Raw genomic sequence first — 21091 nt, 5'->3', positions numbered from 1 at the left:
GAGAGAGAGAGAGAGAGAGAGAGAGAGGCTGTGTATGTATGAATTACCACCGTTTTGCCGCGTTTCTCTAACAGTGAAGCTGTGGCTTTAATTCCTTTAGAAACAATGATGCTACCAGCTCCTTGTTGTGAAAGATAATGTAGCTCTTGAGCGATTAAGCTATTGATAAAAGTTGATAAAATTGCGGGGGCAGCGCTAAAAAGTGTGAAAAATCTGTGTGAGTGAGCATGTGTGTGCGTTAGATACAGTGAAGACAGCGCGTTAGTTTAGAACGTAGAGAGTGTGTTAATTTGTGCGATGATAACCTACCAGCAATGTAAATTATTTTTTTTATATATTAGAATGAGTACATTACAATATACATTTATTAGAACGAGTACATTATTATTTATGGGCTTAAAAACAAGATGCAAACAATCAGAATATTGTACCTGGTGGGGAGTGCACAATGTAAACATGAAACATATGCCATTACCTATATTGTACTGTGGTACAGTTATGGAGGCCCTTCATAATGCAGAGGTCAACTGCCTGCTCTGCCAATAGTTAGAAATGGCACTATAGTAAGCAGTGTGAGGTGAAATTCAGTGCAGTCATGTATCGTGATACGTATCGTATCGTGGCCTCTGTATCGAGATACGTATCGTATCGTGACTTTGCTGGTGATACACAGCCCTACCGACTAGCAGTACATTGTTATTTTTATCTCGACCTGCACTTCACAACAACACAACCTTGTTTCTGCAAACACTGATTCAAATGACATTTCAGAAAATCTGATTCAGTCTGACCGCACTAACATTTTTTTTGCCACTTAAAATGTAAAAATGTCAGACATTGTTGTAGGAAACATGCTGACAGTTGGTGCAGAAACAATGTGTTTTTAGGAAGTGCAGGTCGAACAAAAACGTATTATAAAATCGGATAGTTCACCCAAAAATGAAAATTCTGTCATTAATTACTCACCCTCATGTCGTTCCAAACCTGTAAGACCTTCATTCATCTTTGGAACACAAATTAAGATATTTTTGATGAAATCCGAGAGCTTTCTGACTCTGCTTTTTCAGCAACGCAACTACCACGTTCAAGGCCCAGAAAGGTAGTAAGGACATCGGGAAGTCGTGGCCTAATGGTTAGAGAGTCGGACTCGTAACCCAAAGGTTGCGGGTTTGAGTCTCGTACCGGCAGGGATTGTAGGTGGGGGGAGTGAATGTACAGCGCTCTCTCCCACCTTCAATATCACGACTGAGGTGCCCTTGAGCAAGGCACCGAACCCCCAACTGCTCCCCGGGCGCCGCAGCATAAATGGCTGCCCACTGCTCCGGGTGTGTGTTCACGGTGTGTGTGTGTTCACTGCTGTGTGTGTGCATTTTGGATGGGATAAATGCAGAGCACTAATTCTGAGTATGGGTCACCATACTTGGCCACATGTCACGTCACTCACTTTTTTAAATAGTCCATGTGACATCAGTGCTTCAACCACAATGTTATGAAGCTACACGAATGCTTTTTGTATGCAAAGAAACAAACAAAAAAGACTTTATTCAACAATTTTTTTCTCTTCCGTGTCAGTCTTCGCCACTATTCATTGGTACTCTTGTGAATGGCGGCGGAAACTGTCCTGGAAGGGGAGAAATTCTTGAATAAAGTCATTTCAATGGAACTGAAACTTGCTGTCTATGGAGGGTCAGAAAGCTCTCTGATTTCACCAAAAATATCTTAATTTGTGTTCTGAAGATGAACGAATGTCTTACGGGTTTGGAACGACATGAGGGTGAGTAATTAATTACAGAATTTTGATTTTTGGGTGAACTATCCCTTTAATGTCAGCTATCCCATCGTAGCCAGCTGCTTGACTTACGATGTTTCTCTTTGCACATGTACAGTATTATGTGAAGCATCCGTATAGTCAATTATTTATATATAGTATATTCAGTCAAAATCTGTCAGTAGGTTAGTTGTGTATAGGTTTTACTGTTTTACTTCATTGTTGTATGCCTGTATTTATGTAGCACCGTGGTCCTGTGAGGCACGACATTTCGTTCCACTGTATGTCCCCACATGTAGCAGAATGACAATAAAGCTCAACTTGAACTTGATGTGATTTTTTTTTTTTTGCGGTTTACACTTGCTAAATATGATCAGATTCCAAATGGATGTGCACAAAAATCAGATTTGGACTGACAGTCTAAACAAGGCATTAGCTCCCTTATCTCCCATCATGTCCAATCATAAAAAAAAATAAAAAAAAATAATTCAGTTTCTTTCTAATTATTCCCAAACCTTTTGACAGGCAAATTTATTTTTTTTTACTTACGTTTACCCGAAGTACCCCATGAGATTTTCAAATAATATTTCAATCCTTTAACAACACATCTACATATTCAGTTCTCTAATTTAGATTATTGGTCACATGCAGGTAAACAAATTAAATGTTTCATGTTTTTAGTAAGGGTTTTATTTTGATTGTTTTTATTTTAAAATGATTTATTTATTTAAATTTTACATGCTTATGACCTACTTATTAGCTTTCCATCAACTCATACCCCCTGCAGTTTCCTCACAAATCCCCAGGCGTTTGCAAACCCTGTCATACACCATGCTCTAGATCAGGGGTGTCCAAATCAGATCCTGGAGGGGCACTGTCCTGCAGAGTTTAGCTCCAACCCCAGTTAAACACACCTGAACCAACTAATCAAGCTCTTTAGACTCATTTGAAACTTCTAGGCAAGTGTGTTGGAACTAAAATTCACAGGATTGGATACCCCTGCTATAGAGTCTGTATGTAATACCTCCAATCCAAGAGGGGGCAGTCTCACCTATCGCTCCACGGTCCACTCCACTCCTTTTCACCCCAGGGGTTCCTCATGCGAATCATGTGTAGCTTTTCTGACTTGAAATACGCCAGAAGGCCATGTCCCAGACGGACCTTGCGAACGTCGGTCACCGCATAGGCATGGCCTTTCACTAACCCACAGTCCAGTCTTGCCTCCATGTCCTCTAGTGTGGTTGCCTGTACACCAAAGGTCAAATTTCAGTTAGTTTGCTGAACACCAATTTCAAGTCTATCCAAAAGCATAATAATCTTTATCCCTGATTAGAATGCAAGCACATGAACTGTCTGTGAATTATCGATTATGAAAATATCGGCCGTTATTTCATGGTACAGTGAAATATGGTGATGTTAATCAGTAGGAGACAAGCCACGCCCATTTATCACACTCCAGTGAGCAGAGGGCTTGCTGTGCAAATGAGCTGGCAATATGCATAGATTTGTAGGCTCTGTGACATGAATAATTGTGTCGACATAATCAAGACTAAGTTGTAAGAATGGACAGAGAGTGACTGAACTTGGACATGAAAGGACTTTGTTGAGTATATAACAGAACATTTATAAATCAATGCAAACCGTTTAATTTTCTCCTCAACATTTGAACAAAAGCCCTTAAGTTGTGGTGAAACTTGATAAAGTTGTTTCTGTTATGATCCCCGGATAACCTGCTTACATCACAGACCTGTCTGGCACATCAGATGATGCTGTTCAAATGAATTTCTAAATGTTTCTGAACACTCAATGGAGTTCTCTTTTGCACTGAGAGGCATTTTATTTGATATCCTAGTGAAGAAAAACAACTTCCAGCTATGAAGATATTCAAAAACGTAGTTTTTTTTTCCATGTATGAAAGGAATCACAGACCATTGATAAGCAAGTCACACACAATCAAAGATTGCTTTGAGTCTGGGAAGGTACAGTCTTATAAAAGAAAATAATTGAAGGCAGAAAAAATGATGGATGGCTGGATTAATAGATGGATGAGTGTCTGAATACAAATCTTGACAGACGTGAGACAAATGCTGATCAATAATATGTACTACATGTGTTAGTGTATAAATATAGGAATAAATATAAAAATATAATATATATAAAGTATACTGTACTAAAATATACTAAAATAAAGTAAGAGTGTCCTTCTCACCCTGATAGAGCAGCTGATAAGGCCGTCTCGATTATGGACCTTGAGCACTCTCTCAAAGAGTTGGTTTCTGGCGACTTCATCCTGAGCAAACTGGCCCTCCAGAAGGTCCATGGGTTCTGACACACCGCCAGTAAAGTCCACCAGGGCATCAGCTGTGTTTCCACCATCCAGGGCCTCATAGCAGCCATAAACTCTTGAATGGTATAGAGAAAGAACTTAGCATCACTATGTTATCACACTACTTGAATGTTAATCTCTGTATAGACCTTTTGAATTTGTCTGCTGCCTGAACTGCTTACTTGGCATAGGCTTTTTCCACAAGGGCACTCCAGAACTCGTTGCTATCATTTGAATGGCAGTACACCAGCTGGTTATCCACTGTGGGGAGACGGTCATCGATCACCACGTCCACCCATTCCCCAAACCGCCAGAAGCGGAAGTGGAATATTCCTGCATAAGAGTCTGCCTTCTCTGGATCCCATTCCTGCTCCTTCCAGTCTGGGATAAGCTAGAAAGAGACAAAAGTGACATGTAGTGCCATTTCAATTTTAGTAAAAGTTTTTGTCATTTTGTTATGTGCATTTGTCATTTTTTATTAGTTTTATTCTTAAAAACATTTAAGTTTCAGAAATTTCAGTACTTCAACATAACCTTATTTTATTATGGTTAGTTGATAAGACAACCTTTCTCATTTTTATTTAAATGTTTGGATACACTTTACTTAAAGCCTTTATGTATGATGCATTATAAAAGCAGTTTTAATGCAATAATTATGCCTTGTAATGCACCTTATAATGCATTGTTCAATCTCATGAATAATTGTAACTTTACACTTATCAATTCATTGATACAAAATGCATCTTAAATTGATTTGGTTATAATTATTTACGACAAGATGTAATGCATTACAAAGCACATTATGAATAATTATAATGTATTACACCCTTTAATAACCCTTTATTATGCATTATATACAAAGGCTTTAAAGGGGTCCTATTATGTACCAGCTCCTGCCTCTTTGCCCATTTTCGATTATCCGGGAGTGACGCGCGGTGACGCGCTGCCAAGATGACGACGGCCAGCTCCGCCTACTTTAGGCTTCAAAAACGCTCTTAGGAAACCTACGGGCGACGTCACGGACACTACGTCCCTTTTTTTTATACAGTCTATGGTTCTAACCACGACCTCGCCCCTCCCCACCCTTCAACCATTCTAATTTCTGTAGGCGGGAATTATTTTAATGATATTCTAATGGACCACTTTGTGATATCACAAAACCCGGAAAACAAACGCTGTAGTCCAAACGAGCCGTTCGTTGTAGTTCTAGAAAAGGGATTTTTTTAAAAAGGACTTTGAGATTTGTAAGTTTTAAGATCTTTTTTATGCCCAAACATACACACTACACACTGACTAAAATTCAAAAAGTGAAAAAGCATAATAGGACCCCTTTAAGTAAAGTGTTACCAAATGTTTTTCATCCACTATTTTATTTAAAAGTTTTCTTTTAAATAAAATAATATTTATCTAATAATTTTATTAACATGATTAATGATTTTTAATAGTTTTAGTTAAAGCTGCAGTCCGTAACTTTTTTTGGTTAAAAATTATCCAAAATCAATATTTGAGCAAGTACATAACCAGCCAGTGTTCAAAACTATCGCCTTACTTTAGCCCGATTCACAACGGTTAGCTTATAATAATGTTTTCTAATTTGAGTGGTACGGGTAGGTTTTCGCGGGAAATTCGAGTATGCTGCTGCGTCATTACGCCACGTCTGTAAACATAAAGAAGTTGTCCCAGCTACTAGGTTATCGCATGTGAGGATCCTGCAGGACAGACTTGATACTTACTTGTTCAGATGACTATATCCGGTGAAAATTCTTATTTGGGTCATATATTCCAAGACGTAGGCTAGAATCTGTGATTACTAAGTATAGGATTCACACCGGGAATATATAGGAGCCGTGCCAGAGTACAACCCAGGCAAGGAAGATAATTCCGCAAGTAACTGCAATTCCAGGTTTTCAAACAGAGAGGGCGACAAAGAGGTAAAACTTATGGACTGCAGCTTTAACAAGGACAATACACTTGACCTATTAGGCAGACAAAATTCTTGTGTTTGCATAATAACCTCTAGTTTTTTTCTATTAATTAAATTTATTTGTTTTTTGATCTTAAACTGATACAAGTACTGTACAAGTACTGAACAATTACTGTAAGTAATGTATAAGAGTGTATGTTTTTAGTACATTTTGTCAAACTGCTGCAAACCTGTGCAGGAAAATAAGAAGATAAGAACTGAGGAACAAAATAGCGTTCTAATGTTGTTTAAGATTATTATTATTTTTTTTTTTCATTTTTCACATTACCGTCAACTAAATATGTGACCCTGGACCACAAAACCAGTCTTAAGTAACACAGGTATATTTGTAGCAATAGCGAAAAATACATTGTATGGGTAAAAATTATCGATTTTTTTATGCCAAAAATCATTAGGATATTAAGTAAAAATCATGTTCCATGAAGATATTTTGTAAATTTACTACCGTAAATATATCAAAACCTAATTTTTGATTAGTAATATGCATTGCTAAGAACTTCATTTTGACAACTTTAAAGGTGATTTTCTCAATATTTTGATTTTTTGCACCCTCAGATTCCAGATTTTCAAATAGTTGTATCTCAGCCAAATATTGTCCTATTCTAACAGACCATACATCAATGGAAAGCATATTTATTCAGATGATTTATAAATCTCAATTTCAAAAAATTTAACCTTATGACTGGTTTTGTGGTCCAGGGTCACATATTAGTTTTGTTGATAAATAATATTTTATCACATATTTTATTTTATTTTATTTCTCATCATTTGTCATTTTAGTCAAAGAACTAAAATTAATGACATGACAAAATACTGTCTACATTTACAGGATATTTTCATCAAAAGAAAAAATATATAAACAAAAACTATAAAAAGAGCACTAAACTAGACGAGTTTCCAATAATGTGTAATATTTCGTGGATCAGGTTCATGTCATTGCTTAACAATTTAAAAGTTCATAAATACAGACAGATGCAGGTCAAAAAAGCAGCATTTTCCTGAATGTTAAAGACTACTGAGGGAAGGACACCAGGGTGATTTGGATGCTGTATAGGACAACTACATCTCTTTCATCCTGAGCGAGTCCTCTGGGACAGAACAGAGATTAGATTTCAAGTACACCTCTGTGGTAATTGTTCCAAGAGGAGCAGGTCCATTATCTGCGCTCAGGTACACATTGTGATGCTGACTGCAGGTGACTTCTGTTCAGTTGGGAGTAAACTCTATCGACAGTGAATGTGAAACAAACACATGTAGCAAACACAGATGTCTCGAATTCCCTCTTGGAGAGCCCAGCATTGCTGTTGCCCAGAGCAACAAACATCTAAACAGAAACCCCCACTGTGAAATAAGCTGGTTTCAGAGCACAAGGTCTCACTGTGGCACTCATACCACAGAAGTCACACGGTGGATAACAAGCCTAATCCGGCCAGACAAGAGAAGAAGCCCTAAGCTATCAGGTTTCAAAACATCTTCACTGGGAACATGTCTCTTGAGCTGACGTTCAACCCTGATATACAGCTGACGGTGATGATGCGTCTGCGAGTACAGTCTCTGCAGCAGCGAGGCCAGAAACGTCAAGACGGAGAGCGTCTACTGAAGTCCAACGAGCACGTCTACCGTCTGGACTTCTCCGAACAGGCCCTGCATTTCACCCGCTGGAACATCCGCATGTCCGCACCCGGCCGCCTCAACATCATCGCCACCTCCCAACTCTGGACGCCCGACCTGACCCACCTCATGACCCGCCAGCTCCTCGAACCGACCGGCCTCTTCTGGAAAAGCGCAGACGACGATCTCATCCAATGCTACGAGGCTGACGCTCAGGAGTTCGGCGAGAGGATAGCCGAGCTGGCCAAGGTTCGCAAGGTGATGTATTTTCTGTTCGCCTTTGAAGACGGTTTGAGTCCGGAGAACATCGAGTGCTCCATTGAGTTCCAGAAGTAAGAGAACTTTAAGGGTATGGCGGCTTTCTGTTGAGTTTACTTAACCTAGACCAAGTGGTTTAAAATGATGTTCCTAAAGACCAATAAAATTCGATTTTATGACCAGATCTTGAGCTTTATCTGTCTGATTGTTCATGTTTAGCTGTTTTTGTGAGTGTGATGAGACTTTAACCCAAGATAAATCGCACTAATAATTCAAGAAGATCAAAATTATTCATGAATAAAGCAAAACTTGTGCTTTTAGTGGTTGTAGTTCTTTAAATAATTAATGTACTGGGGTGTAATGGGAGTGCCCTTGAGCAGTGGTTCTCAATCTTTTAGACTTCAAGGCTCCTTAATGTCCACGATAATATTCGAAGCCCATGGCTATTCCATTTTTTTCTGGATTAAAAATAGGAATTTTACTCACAATTTCTACCTGATAAAATATTTTTGGGCTTGGTATAAACACAAAAATGTATATTAATAAAATATATACAAATGTACAAGGAGTAATAACATTTTATACATTTTCATGACTTTCCAGGTCCTGGAAATCACATTTTTGAAATCAGACTACCTCATATATCCAGGTTTTTCTAAATTGTAGGAATCCTGGTTCTTCAAAGGTTTATATGAATGCTTGTTTTGTCTTATTTTAAGTCATCTTGCGATAACCACTGCCCTCGAGTATGTATCCATGCTGGGTGCATGTGACTGGGTGTGATAAAAGGTTGCTGCAAAGACACGGGGCAAGGATAGCAGCATACACACCTTCATTTATCAATGCCCGACCCTGTCAGGAAAACAAATGACAGGACGGGGGAGAGGAGTCACATGGGAAAGCCCTATAAGTCAACCCCTTCATGATGATGTGTGTTTCTAGGGGAGAGGAAATGTTTCCCTAGGCAGGGGACAACACTTCGCGCCCTGGGGAGGATGCGGGGGCCCCTAGCTTAACATTTAAGCTAAATAACAGCTCATAAACCATTAACCATTAACACCCTTTACCTGTCTACCTCCAACAAAGCTACAAACAGAAACCGAAATACAGTTTACACCAGCTGGAACTACAGGGTGCGTGTGTGTGCATTCATGAAGCTACAGGTGAGTGGATCTCTCCCCTGTTTAACCATCATCAGGTAATGGTTCCTAATAGAGCACACAGATCCTATGGCAGGCTGCACTTACAGCTGCTAATAGAGCTCAGAGAGACTGTTTTGCTCCTCCTCGCTGCTTAACACACTCTTTATATAAGGTAACAAAAAGATATTCTGACAAAATATGCAAGAATATGCACGTTTAAATCCCACAGCGCAGGTCTTATGGGAAACCTCTGCAACCTCTGCAAGTATCAAGGGAAAAGTGATACATGTAGGCAAAACTTAACTATTTTTGTGCTTGCTGAGCAAAACCTATTCCTATTGGGCAAACCATTCAGCCATAAAGTGATTATTTAATGAGTTCTATAATTCTATACATTATTCTATAATTGTATATACTAGAATTATGGTCACACTTTATTTTAAGGTCCAATTCTCGCTATTAACAAACAATTAACTATGACTTTTGCCTCAATAAACTCCTAATTTGCTGCTTATTAATAGTTAGTAAGGTAGTTGTTAAGTTTAGGTATTGGATAGGATTAGGGATGTAGAATATGGTCATGCAGAATATGTGCTTTATAAGTACTAATAAACAGCCAATATGTTAATAATAGGCATGCTAATAAGCAATTAGTTAATAGTGAGAATTGGTCCCTATACTAAAGGGTTACCATAATTATGTAGTATATATTTATGAATTTTGAAACAACAATAAAAAATAAAACTAACACTGAACAATATGTACAAAATGTTCATAAATTTATATTTTATAAAATACATTAATAAATAAATAAATAAATATATGATAAAATATAATTAATAATATCAAGGCAAAAGTCATTTTAAACCAAATCTAAATATTATTATTGTATTTGATTCAAAATAAATTACTTATACAAATTCAAAGTACATTTGTATAAGTAATTTATTTTATTATTAGTTTGACATAGTATGAATTATGTCACATATATGAACAAATTTTAGTTGTTGATCTAAATAAAAATAAATTAAATTACATACACATTTATTTTGTACAGTTAATTAAATATTAATTAAATGAAATATATGATACAATAATATATAGTAAAAAATATAATAATGTAATAATGTTACTATATTGGTATATCATCTAACATTGTTATTTTATTATTATAATAATAATATAATAAATATAATTATATTATAATACAAAAATAATATTGATTTTTTTTTCCTATTTATTTTTCTGTTTTATCAAGGTCACAAGATCACAATAATAACGGCCTCCAAATTCTACAATGTTCTCATTATCTTGCAAATGAATCAGTGCTGGGAATTTGCATACAAATCTTCTCACAGCTGCACTTTCATACTTAACACCAATGCACATTAAGATGGACTCCATTCAAAACAATTCTGAAACCATTTGAAATTCTCATTTAAGAAATGTCTAGATTTTTCCTGAATACTTTGGTATCTGCCTTCTGCGCTGATTTATTTATTTTTTTTCTATCTGAGCGGCAGCAAAATCGTAGCTTAGAGGGAATGTTATATGCAGGATAGATGCATGTTTACACACTGTACCGACTTACTTTCTGCCACAGTGACTCTCGGGAAGCCAGGCTGGAGCAGGCCGCCACAAACCAGCAGTTTCCCAGCTGCCCTTGGTGCAGGTCATGGGCACTGATCCCATCCACAAACAAGTGAGGATCATCACACAGCTCCTGATGGAGAAACAGACAGAAAGAGAGAGAGAGAAATAAGAGTGAGAAATTGGTGAGAAGTAAAAAAAACAACAACAAAAAGCACAGTGTGAATAGCAAAGATGCACAAATATATCTTTTAAGAAAGACTGCAGCAAGCATGTCCAAAAACAAAGTAGTTTGTTCAAAAAATATAGGCCTAGTACATTTAGCTTTATTCTGATTAATGAAAGGAAGAGAAAAACTAGTACTTGTAAAAGTGTTGGAGACAGAAGCAGGGCACAGGCTGTTTAATTAATTTGATAATAGTTATGAATCTAGATGAAGCAGTACAGTTCTGAAAGCTGTTATAAATCAAATGACTCTCCTTTGCTCTGACAGCATCTAGCACACCTTTACACCGACCTCATCACAACCACTGGGACACACAGCCCAGAAACAATGGGCAGCCAGAGATTTTGTGTGACCTAAACGTAAAGGTCTGGGTCTCTTTAAACAGCTGACATACACTGGGCACAGTGACAGAAGCTGAGGGGAATGTAGCGACTCACAGGCTATAGCTCATTTTGCCTCTGTGTTGACTATCTCTCAGAGGAGTTGCCACAAATGAGCCCTGGAAAAAGACTAAATGCTTTAATAAGCACCTAACAAACCCGTAATGCCTTGTAAAAGCTTAGGGGTGATTCTTATGATGACAACTCATGGCAGAAAAAATAACATACCTTCTCATGCTGTAATATACTAAAATATATATCACTGGAAGTAATAATAAAGTGAGTTTATCAAACTGATTCAGCGGTAAAGGTACAGTCACATTATGGAAACTTTGGTGAAATTTTACGGTGTATAGTTACATGAATCCCCATCTACTAAAATGTCAAAACAGGCAGCTTTATATTGAAAAACATATAGGAAAATTTGTTTGAATCCCATGTGAAATCCACGTCACTTGGATTCCTATTATGGAATTTTACCCATACAAAGGTGACGCATCTTAACTCCTGAATTCATGAGTCTTTTCAAATAGTTAATTAAAAAGAACAAGCTCAGTATTTCCGGTTCAGGAAACAAACTGAGACATTGATTGTGCTGCAGGTTGCTTATTACTAAAGTGAACCAGTTCATTAGAGTCATTTGTTTGTTAACTGGACTACACCAATTGCGCTGAATGATTCTGATGTACTAAAAAGAACCAAAAGAACCAGGTCCAACCCTCTACATTGCGAGTAAATCACTCGCATATGCGACTAAATCTTACTCTGGGCAACTAAATAATGTCTAACATTAGCCATTGGCTAATAAATTCTTAGATTTTACACGCCAGTATGTGTGTGAGAGGCGTTCAACACAGATTTTCACTCGATAAACACGCTGACTGAGCGCTTGAGAGTTTCGCTCTCCGTCAAGCGATCTGTACTATTTGGATGCGCTCAATGGATCATGTCATGTACTCAATGGATGCGCAGTATGTAGCACGCAGCGGACCTGTATTTGACGTACCGTAAACTAGTGTGAAGGCGCACGACTCGCCGTCGCTTTACTGATAGCGCTGTGTTTCTCACACATGCAAAGAGAGAGAGCGAGAGTCTTGCATACCACGCTGAATCGACGCGCTACATGTAAAGCATATTCTTTGTTGTATTTTCCTGTCAAAATAACAATAGTTCATTTAGAATTATTCAGCTTTTAAGAACAAGCAGAAGATATGCCGGTTTCTCGGCAGTGGGCGGAGCTAATGCGCGAACAGCTCTCGTTGGTTGGCGCTCATCTATTACCGTTCCTGTTTTGATTTCAGCAAATCAGTTCGAGCAAACGCTGACAACGTGATCAATATTCATGAACCCAGCAGATAACAGTGTAGTAGTAGTAGTAGTATCTTTTAATAATAATTACTATTACCTATTACCAACAATATCTTAAACACCACCACCAGTCCTAAGTTCAGTTAAAATTACAAATATGCATTCATTCATGGTTACCAAGTTTTAGTTCTAATCACTAGTTCTATCATTAAATAGTGCTTAATTATCATAATATAATGCTTGATTGGCTGAAGTTAAGAGTGCACATTCAGTTATTTAAGAAGCTGTTCCATTTTACAAAGATAAGCTGATTGGGTGGAATCATGTGTGTGTGTGCGTGTGTGTGTGTGTACCTACTTAACCATATTTTGGGGACAAATTTGTACCCAAAAGTGAGCAAAACCTGACAAAATCGGCAAAAAACTCAATTTGTGGATTTCCTCATTTGTAAAACTGTTATAAAAATAAAGTAAACAGTTTTTTTTTACTTTTGAAATTGTAAACAGACAGAAAGTTTTCTGTGAGGGGGAGGGTTAGGGGGAGGGGGGGGTTTAGGTTAAAAAGTGTATAACTATCTGTATATAAAAACAATAGAAGTCTATGTAATGTCCCCATTTAGATAGCTAAATAAACGTGTGTGTGTGTGTGTGTGTAAAATAGTATATTAGTCTGGCGAGTAAACAAAAACATTTACTAGCCAATGGCGATTTATATTGCCAAGGTGTGCGTAGAGGGCTGAGGTCATAAGAATCATTTGTCCATGAATCAGACTACACTGGTTGCACTGTATGGTTTTTTGATTCACTAAAATTAACTAGTTCATAAGAATCACTGGTCACACTTTATTTTAAGGGACAATTCTCACTATTAACAAACCACTAACTATGACTTTTACCCCTATAAACTCCTAATTTGCTGCTTATTAATAGTAAGGTAGTTGTTAAGTTTAGGTATTGGGCAGGATTAGGGATGTAGAATATAGTCATGCAGAATATGTGCTTTATAAGTGCTAATAAACAGCCAATATGCTAATAATACGCATGCTAATAAGCAACTAGTTAAAAGTGAGAATTGGTCCATGTACTAAAGTGTTACCGAATCATTTGTTTGTAAATCAGTCTACACCTATTGCGCTGTATGGTTCTGATTTACTAAAAAGAACCAGTTCATAAGAATCATTTGTCCATATTCAGACTACACTGGCTGCACTGTATGGTTTTGATTCACTAAAATGAACTAGTTCATAAGAATCATTTGTTTGTAAATTAGACTACACCAATTACGCTTTATGGTTTTGATTCACTAAAATGAACTAGTTCATAAGAATCATTTGTTTGTAAATTAGACTACACCAATTACGCTTTATGGTTTTGATTCACTAAAATGAACTAGTTCATTAGAATCATTTGTTTGTAAATCAGTCTACACATATTGCGCTGTATGGATCTGATTTACAAAAAAAACCAGTTCATAAGAATCATTTGTCCATGATCAGACTACACTTGTTGCACTGTATGGTTTTGATTCACTAAAATGAACTAGTTCATTAGAATCATTTGTTTGTAAATCAGTCTACACATATTGCGCTGTATGGATCTGATTTACAAAAAAAACCAGTTCATAAGAATCATTTGTCCATGATCAGACTACACTTGTTGCACTGTATGGTTTTGATTCACTAAAATGAACTAGTTCATTAGAATCATTTGTTTGTAAATCAGTCTACACATATTGCGCTGTATGGATCTGATTTACAAAAAAAACCAGTTCATAAGAATCATTTGTCCATGATCAGACTACACTTGTTGCACTGTATGGTTTTGATTCACTAAAATGAACTAGTTCATTAGAATCATTTGTTTGTAAATCAGTCTACACATATTGCGCTGTATGGATCTGATTTACAAAAAAAACCAGTTCATAAGAATCATTTGTCCATGATCAGACTACACTTGTTGCACTGTATGGTTTTGATTCACTAAAATGAACTAGTTCATTAGAATCATTTGTTTGTAAATCAGTCTACACATATTGCGCTGTATGGATCTGATTTACAAAAAAAACCAGTTCATAAGAATCATTTGTCCATGATCAGACTACACTTGTTGCACTGTATGGTTTTGATTCACTAAAATGAACTAGTTCATTAGAATCATTTGTTTGTAAATCAGTCTACACATATTGCGCTGTATGGATCTGATTTACAAAAAAAACCAGTTCATAAGAATCATTTGTCCATGATCAGACTACACTTGTTGCACTGTATGGTTTTGATTCACTAAAATGAACTAGTTCATTAGAATCATTTGTTTGTAAATCAGTCTACACATATTGCGCTGTATGGATCTGATTTACAAAAAAAACCAGTTCATAAGAATCATTTGTCCATGATCAGACTACACTTGTTGCACTGTATGGTTTTGATTCACTTAAATGAGCAAGTTCATAAGAATAATTTGTTTGTAAATCAGTCTACACCTATTGCGCTTGGGTTCTGATTTACTAAAAAAGAACCAGTTAATAAGAATCATGTGTCCATGATCAGACTACACTGGTTGCACTGTATGATTTTGATTCACTAAAATGAACTAGTTCATAAGAATCATTTTGTATGGTTTTGATTCACTAAAATGAACTAGTTCATAAGAATCATATGTTTGTAAATCAGACTACGGCAATTACGCTGTATGGTTTTGATTCACTAAAATGAACTAGTTCATCAGATTCATTTGGTCATGAATCGGACTACACTGGTTGCACTGTTGATAATAATTATTTGACTACACTGGTAATGTATGCTTAATAGAAAGACTTGTTTTCTTGTCATTATTTTGCAGTACACACTTTTTTTTTCTTGCATGCAATTCAGAAGCCTGAAAATTTCTTTTGGTCTTAGATTTAAAGAATCTAAAGAATGAAATCTACATTTTAATCCAGACATAACTGCTAGTCTAACAAGTCTCACACTTATTTTAAGAATTTGTAAGTTGTTAAAACGTCTTTTTTTTCATGGTCATGTCTTATCTCACCTAAGGTACAAATTGAGCCAGGATCCCTCGAAAACCATATGAGCATGACACCCCTGCTGGGACGGCTAGTCTCTGGAGGTATAAAATACATCTCACAGTCCAAATTTACTTGCTCTAACAACACTCATTTGTCTTTCACATTGTGCTATCCGGAATCATTTCCACAGCTCAGCAGGTGAGGACTCTCCTCACTATCCGGCACACATCCAGCCCTGCACTCACATTTCATTCTTTCAGCGCTGGGCTTCTCTCACCCCTTCAACAACTCACACAATCCACTAGAGATGAGATATTTCATCATGCCCCCACGGTGTGTGAGAACAGAATGCAATGATGTCAAATTCACGAGGTGAAACACACACACACACACAGCATACGGTACACACACTTCTCTATTCCAGAGCCAAGAAACCCAGACGGCGACACTGCAACTCTGTTTTTGTTTGTGGTCTGCATATAAAGCTTGATACAATCACAGTGCATGACTGATTTTCTATCAGACCCTTTGATACTACCACTCTGTCATTCATTACACAATGTTATTCAGTCAAAGTTTGACTCAAACCGACAGGAATACAAATTCGGTTCGGTGTGGTGAGTTGGCTGAAGGCGCCGTCGTCCCTCTAAGAGCAATGTCAGGTCATTTTGGGTTTCATTGATCGGATTAAATATCAATCCACGGTAACTTGATTCATTGCTGCCTTCTCATTTCTGACAGTTCTTTAGGATTCTGATTTTTGATTAACACGTGAGCAGCAACGAATCTAGCAAATCTATTTAAAAGCTTCAAAAGCGCTCTGACTTCACATTAATCAATAAAACACTTGTCTGAACAGATGTCATTTGTGTGTGCGAATGAAAAAACTCAAAGAAAGAGACATATAAACAAAAAGCATGAGCGCAAATGTATACAGCTGCAAATGAGCTGCTTTGCTCTCTACTATTTTCTAAGACAACATCCAAACTAAAATAAACCTCATAAAACAAGATATGACATATTTAGTCTATTTACATAGGCAATACAAATACAGCTGTTCACTCTGGCATTAGCATGTTGCTAAGTTAACGCCATCACAGGCTTTATAAAAGGCATAAAAAATACATGACATACACACATACTGTGTAAAAAAAATGTCACATTTAGTTAGACTAATCATGCTTACTGTTTTTTTCCTTATTGAAGGAATTATTCATTTTTTCAACAATTTATAGCAGTTTTGGTTGGACAGACCGAACTCTTCCATACATTAATACTGTACATACAATGCTCATTTGTTCAAAAATAGGTATCTTAGAAGGCAACATAACAATTCTGACTACAGTGTTATTATTGTTAATTAAACTCAAACTAAAATTATTATTGGTATTTGAAATAAAAAAAAAAATATATATATATAATTAAATGAAAAACAAAAATGACAAATGTTGAATTGGCAAATAAATGAAATAACGTTTAATATTAAGAACTGCTCAAATAACTAAAATTAAAACTGAAATAAAAATCAATTAAAGCTAAATAGAAATATCAGAAAAAAAATATATAAAAAAATATTCATAATACATTGGCTGACCACATTTTCGAATATTCTTTGGGTGTAGAATACTTAATAATATAAAACAATAAAATAAAATAACTGGTTTTAGATGGGACCCTTTTCAGCTGGCCAGGATGGGAGACCAGCTAAATCCTGAGTTTTTCCCCCAACAGTGTATGAAGTCTTTAAATTATTCCTACATAGGCAGCTCACAATAGACTACTTCCAATCAGACTATACTATAAAGAACCTTAATGGGCTCCTCTTGTCTCAGGGGCTGAAAAAAAACACCACCATTTGTCTCCAGCTTGCAATACATCAACCTTTATTTGAAGAGCATTTTGTCTCTGAGGTTTTTGCGATTACTTTCACAGCTAGAAAGCCTGAAAGTGGACATAATATCTTAACATCCTTCACAAGCCCATTGTCTACCCTGTTCGCTCATGGAACAAAGGACGCTGAGACAAAGACGATGCCAGAGAGAAAGAAAAGATATTGTTTGTGTGCGAATGCTCTCTTCAGTGCAGAATTTTCAGTGCTATGTCTGTGGGTTGGTGGCTATTGTGGAGTATTGTGTGTGTGAGTGTGTGTGTGTGTGTGAGTGTTAAGAGGATGGGCGAGCTGACTGATTAGAGTGCAAGGTCATTGTGTTATAGCGCAGCACTCCAGCCATCTCTGCGAACATACACACACACACACACTGTTTAATCACAGCCCAAAATGGCATCCAAGGGGCAACCCTCTCCTGGGGCTAGAAGCTTTCATGTGTGTGCGTTTCTTTCACATTATCTCATGTATTGAGGAAGTGGGTGGGAGTGAGGGATGATAAGTGGTTAAAAAAGCACGACCAGGACCCAAGGGGGGAAAAGACAGAGAAATATGAAGCAGCTGCGGTGAACAGCATTAAAGCTCCTAATGGCGTTCACTCAGTCAGAGTGATTTGTGGCAATGTCTTCATTCACGTCAAACATGGATGGAGTCAGGAGCATTTCATTTTTACAGTTCAGGGACAGCAAACAACATGTCAATGTGCCAAATCATTAGGATTCTCCTTGATAGTGAAGTCAACAATGAATCAAAATGGGCCCAATTTACTTTCTTAATGCATGTTCCTGCTGATTGATCAGCGCATGTTATTCCAAAGAAAAATAATGCTATTTTTTGTAATCTTTTATCAAAATGTAACAACCCCCTCTGTGGAACCACTTTATTACACATAGGCCATGCAGAGTATTAAATTAGTCAAATAGCTATGAAGTCTTTCTATCGTTTGGGTCAGTATAATTTTTTATTAATTAATTAATAATTCAGTATTAATCAAAGATGCATTACATTGATCAAAAGTGATAATAAAGACATTACAGCAGATTTCTATTTAAAAAATGCTGCTCTTTTGAACTTTCTATCAAAGAATCCTGGAAAAAATGTATAATGGTTCCCACATAAATATTAGGCAGCACAAATGTTTTGAACATTGGTAATAAGAAATGTTTCTTGAGCTGCAAATCAACATATTAGAACTGTGGAGTAATGGCTGCTGAAAATTCAGCTTTGCATCAAAGGAATACATCACATTTGATTAAAATAGAAAACTGTCTTTTTATTGTAATATTTCATAATATCACAGATTTTACTGTATGTGGTAAAGTAAGTATTCTTTCAAAAATATTAAACAATTTTACTGAACCCAAACTTTTGAATGGTAGTACATTTTATGCAGTAATTGGTAACACTTTAGTATAGAGACCAATTCTCACTATTAACTAGTTGCTTATTAGCATGCCTATTATTAACATATTGGCTGTTTATTAGTACTTATAAAGCATATATTCTGCATGACCCAATCCTTTAATCCTACCCAATACCTAAACTTAACAACTACCTTATTAATTATTAATGAGCAGCAAATTAGGAGTTTATTGAGGAAAAAGTCGTAGTTAATGGTTTGTTAATAGTGAGAATTGGAGCTTAAAATAAAGTGTGACCCAGCAATTTGATGTTTGCTAACATTAATTTATTAAAGGTTACAGTATTATTAGCATATAAACTCTGAAATACAGTACATCACATCACATCACACTGCAAAATGATTTTCTTACTTAGTATTTTTGTCTTGTTTTCCATTACAAATATCTAAACATTCTTAAATCAAGATACATTTTCTTTAAAAGCAAAATGACTTAAGATATTAAGCCCTGTTTTCTGAACAAATGTATCAAAATTTTGTTACTTTTTGCTTTGAAACTAAAAAACATCTGCCAAAAAGGCAAAAAAAAAAAAAAAATCTTGTTTTCCCTTTGACTTGAGATTATTTTTCTTACCCCACTGGCATATATTTTTTCTTGTTTTAAGCCAAAAAAAACGTATAAAATTTCTATAAACTTTACAGAAAACAAGACTTAATATCTTAAGTCATTTTGCTTTTCAAGAAAATGTATCCTGATTCAAAAAGTATTTAGATATTTGTACTAGAAAACAAGTCAAGAATACTTAGTAAGAAAATCATGTTTTGCAGTGCAAACGGGCTGTGAATGATGTTTCATGTTGACGTTAAAATCCAGAAATGGGATAATAACGAAATTAAAAATCATAGATAGTAAGTACAGGTACAGCTAGACAACCAAAGCTTGACTAAACTATAATAAACTAAGGCAATCAGATAAAAACAAGCTCATAAAATCTTAAAAGTCCAAAATATTCTTCACAACCTCATTAAGCAATCTAAAAAAGCATGAATTCAGATAGAAGAGACAGTCTGAGCATCATTATTCAGTCTCTATAGTCTTAATTATCACTACAACACACTGTCTGCACTTGATCCCTATATTCCCACATTCGCCGCTGCTGCTCCTGTGACCATTAAGAAGGTGGAGATTTTAGCTTTGCAGTGTTGAACTGCAGTGCAGACAGAACCAATTGTAGTATCCGCCTCAATTATAACCTGAATTAATGACGACAGGAACTGCTGTGGGTGCAATTCAGACGGCCCGGACTGGAACACTTCACTGGTGTGTTTGAGCGAGCGTGTGTGCGAATGAGATTCTGGGTCGGGCATCGTTCCAGGAGTGAGTGAGTGACTGAGAGAAAGGGATAATTGACTTGGACAGGCTTGACACTTAGTATGCCCCTGGGCGAGAGGGGCACGGAGGGGGAAAGTATCACACAGCATCCCTGGGATTCGAATTGTTACAGATAGTTTTTAGGAAGCTGCAATGTATCATTAACTCAGAAAAGAGTAATGAAGCGCAGGAAACCATCATGATGCTTCCAGAAGCCTGTTGATGTCTATTTCCCCTCAGCCAATGAGGTTTCACAAATCTAATGTGTCCTTGTGAACTAACATTGACATTATATGGTCAAAAAAGTGTGCGGACAACCCTGTCTAATGATTTTCAGAAAAACTAAGTCAAAAACAAAACAAAAACTATAATTTCGTTTGGAATTTCTGTGTCATCCGGTGATGGATGACAGACCTCCGTTACGGATGAATGCTTCAGACTGACCTTTCCTTCTGCCTTGGCTTGACAGTAACAATGATTATTGATTAGACTGATGATTAATTACCAACTGCATGTTACTGATCAACGTATATATTGATTGATGATAAGCAGAATCCTGTTTATAGCACATCTGTGCTGTTTTAAAATTTCTCAGCATCTTGCTGAGCATCTAGACTATAAGACAAAGACTATATATTTGGGTATGCATGGCCATTTATGGTCACACTTTATTTTAAGGTCCAATTCTCGCTATTAACAAACCATTAACTATGACTTTTGCCTCAATAAACTCCTAATTTGCTGCTTATTAATAGTTAGTAAGGTAGTTGTTAAGTTTAGGTATTGGGGAGGATTAGGGATGTAGAATATGGTCATGCAGAATGAGCTTTATAAGTACTAATAAACAGCCAATATGTTAAAGGGGTCATATGATG

General features: G+C 36.5%; 2 protein-coding genes across 2 annotated transcripts in view; one reads left to right on the top strand and one right to left on the bottom strand.

Moving 5' to 3' along the window:
- LOC107706463 (calpain-5-like) overlaps positions 1 to 21091 on the bottom strand; it is a 40300-nt gene that overhangs the window by 11783 nt on the left and 7426 nt on the right. The window contains exons 3-6 of the mRNA XM_016510176.1: positions 10681 to 10812; positions 4277 to 4485; positions 3978 to 4170; positions 2820 to 3013 (exon numbers count right to left, since the gene is read on the bottom strand). Of these exons, the coding sequence (XP_016365662.1) occupies positions 2820 to 3013; positions 3978 to 4170; positions 4277 to 4485; positions 10681 to 10812 (728 nt within the window). The remainder of the gene's footprint in view (positions 1 to 2819; positions 3014 to 3977; positions 4171 to 4276; positions 4486 to 10680; positions 10813 to 21091) is intronic.
- On the top strand, positions 7564 to 8025 carry LOC107706464 (olfactory marker protein-like). Its single transcript, XM_016510177.1, has one exon. It carries the CDS (start codon positions 7564 to 7566, stop codon positions 8023 to 8025), a length of 462 nt encoding a protein of 153 aa, XP_016365663.1.

The sequence above is a fragment of the Sinocyclocheilus rhinocerous genome, unplaced genomic scaffold (assembly GCF_001515625.1).
Source record: "Sinocyclocheilus rhinocerous isolate Xijiao unplaced genomic scaffold, SAMN03320098_v1.1 scaffold1405, whole genome shotgun sequence".
NCBI classification, from domain to species: Eukaryota; Metazoa; Chordata; class Actinopteri; order Cypriniformes; family Cyprinidae; genus Sinocyclocheilus; species Sinocyclocheilus rhinocerous.
This window is presented reverse-complemented; position numbering and strand designations above follow the sequence as displayed.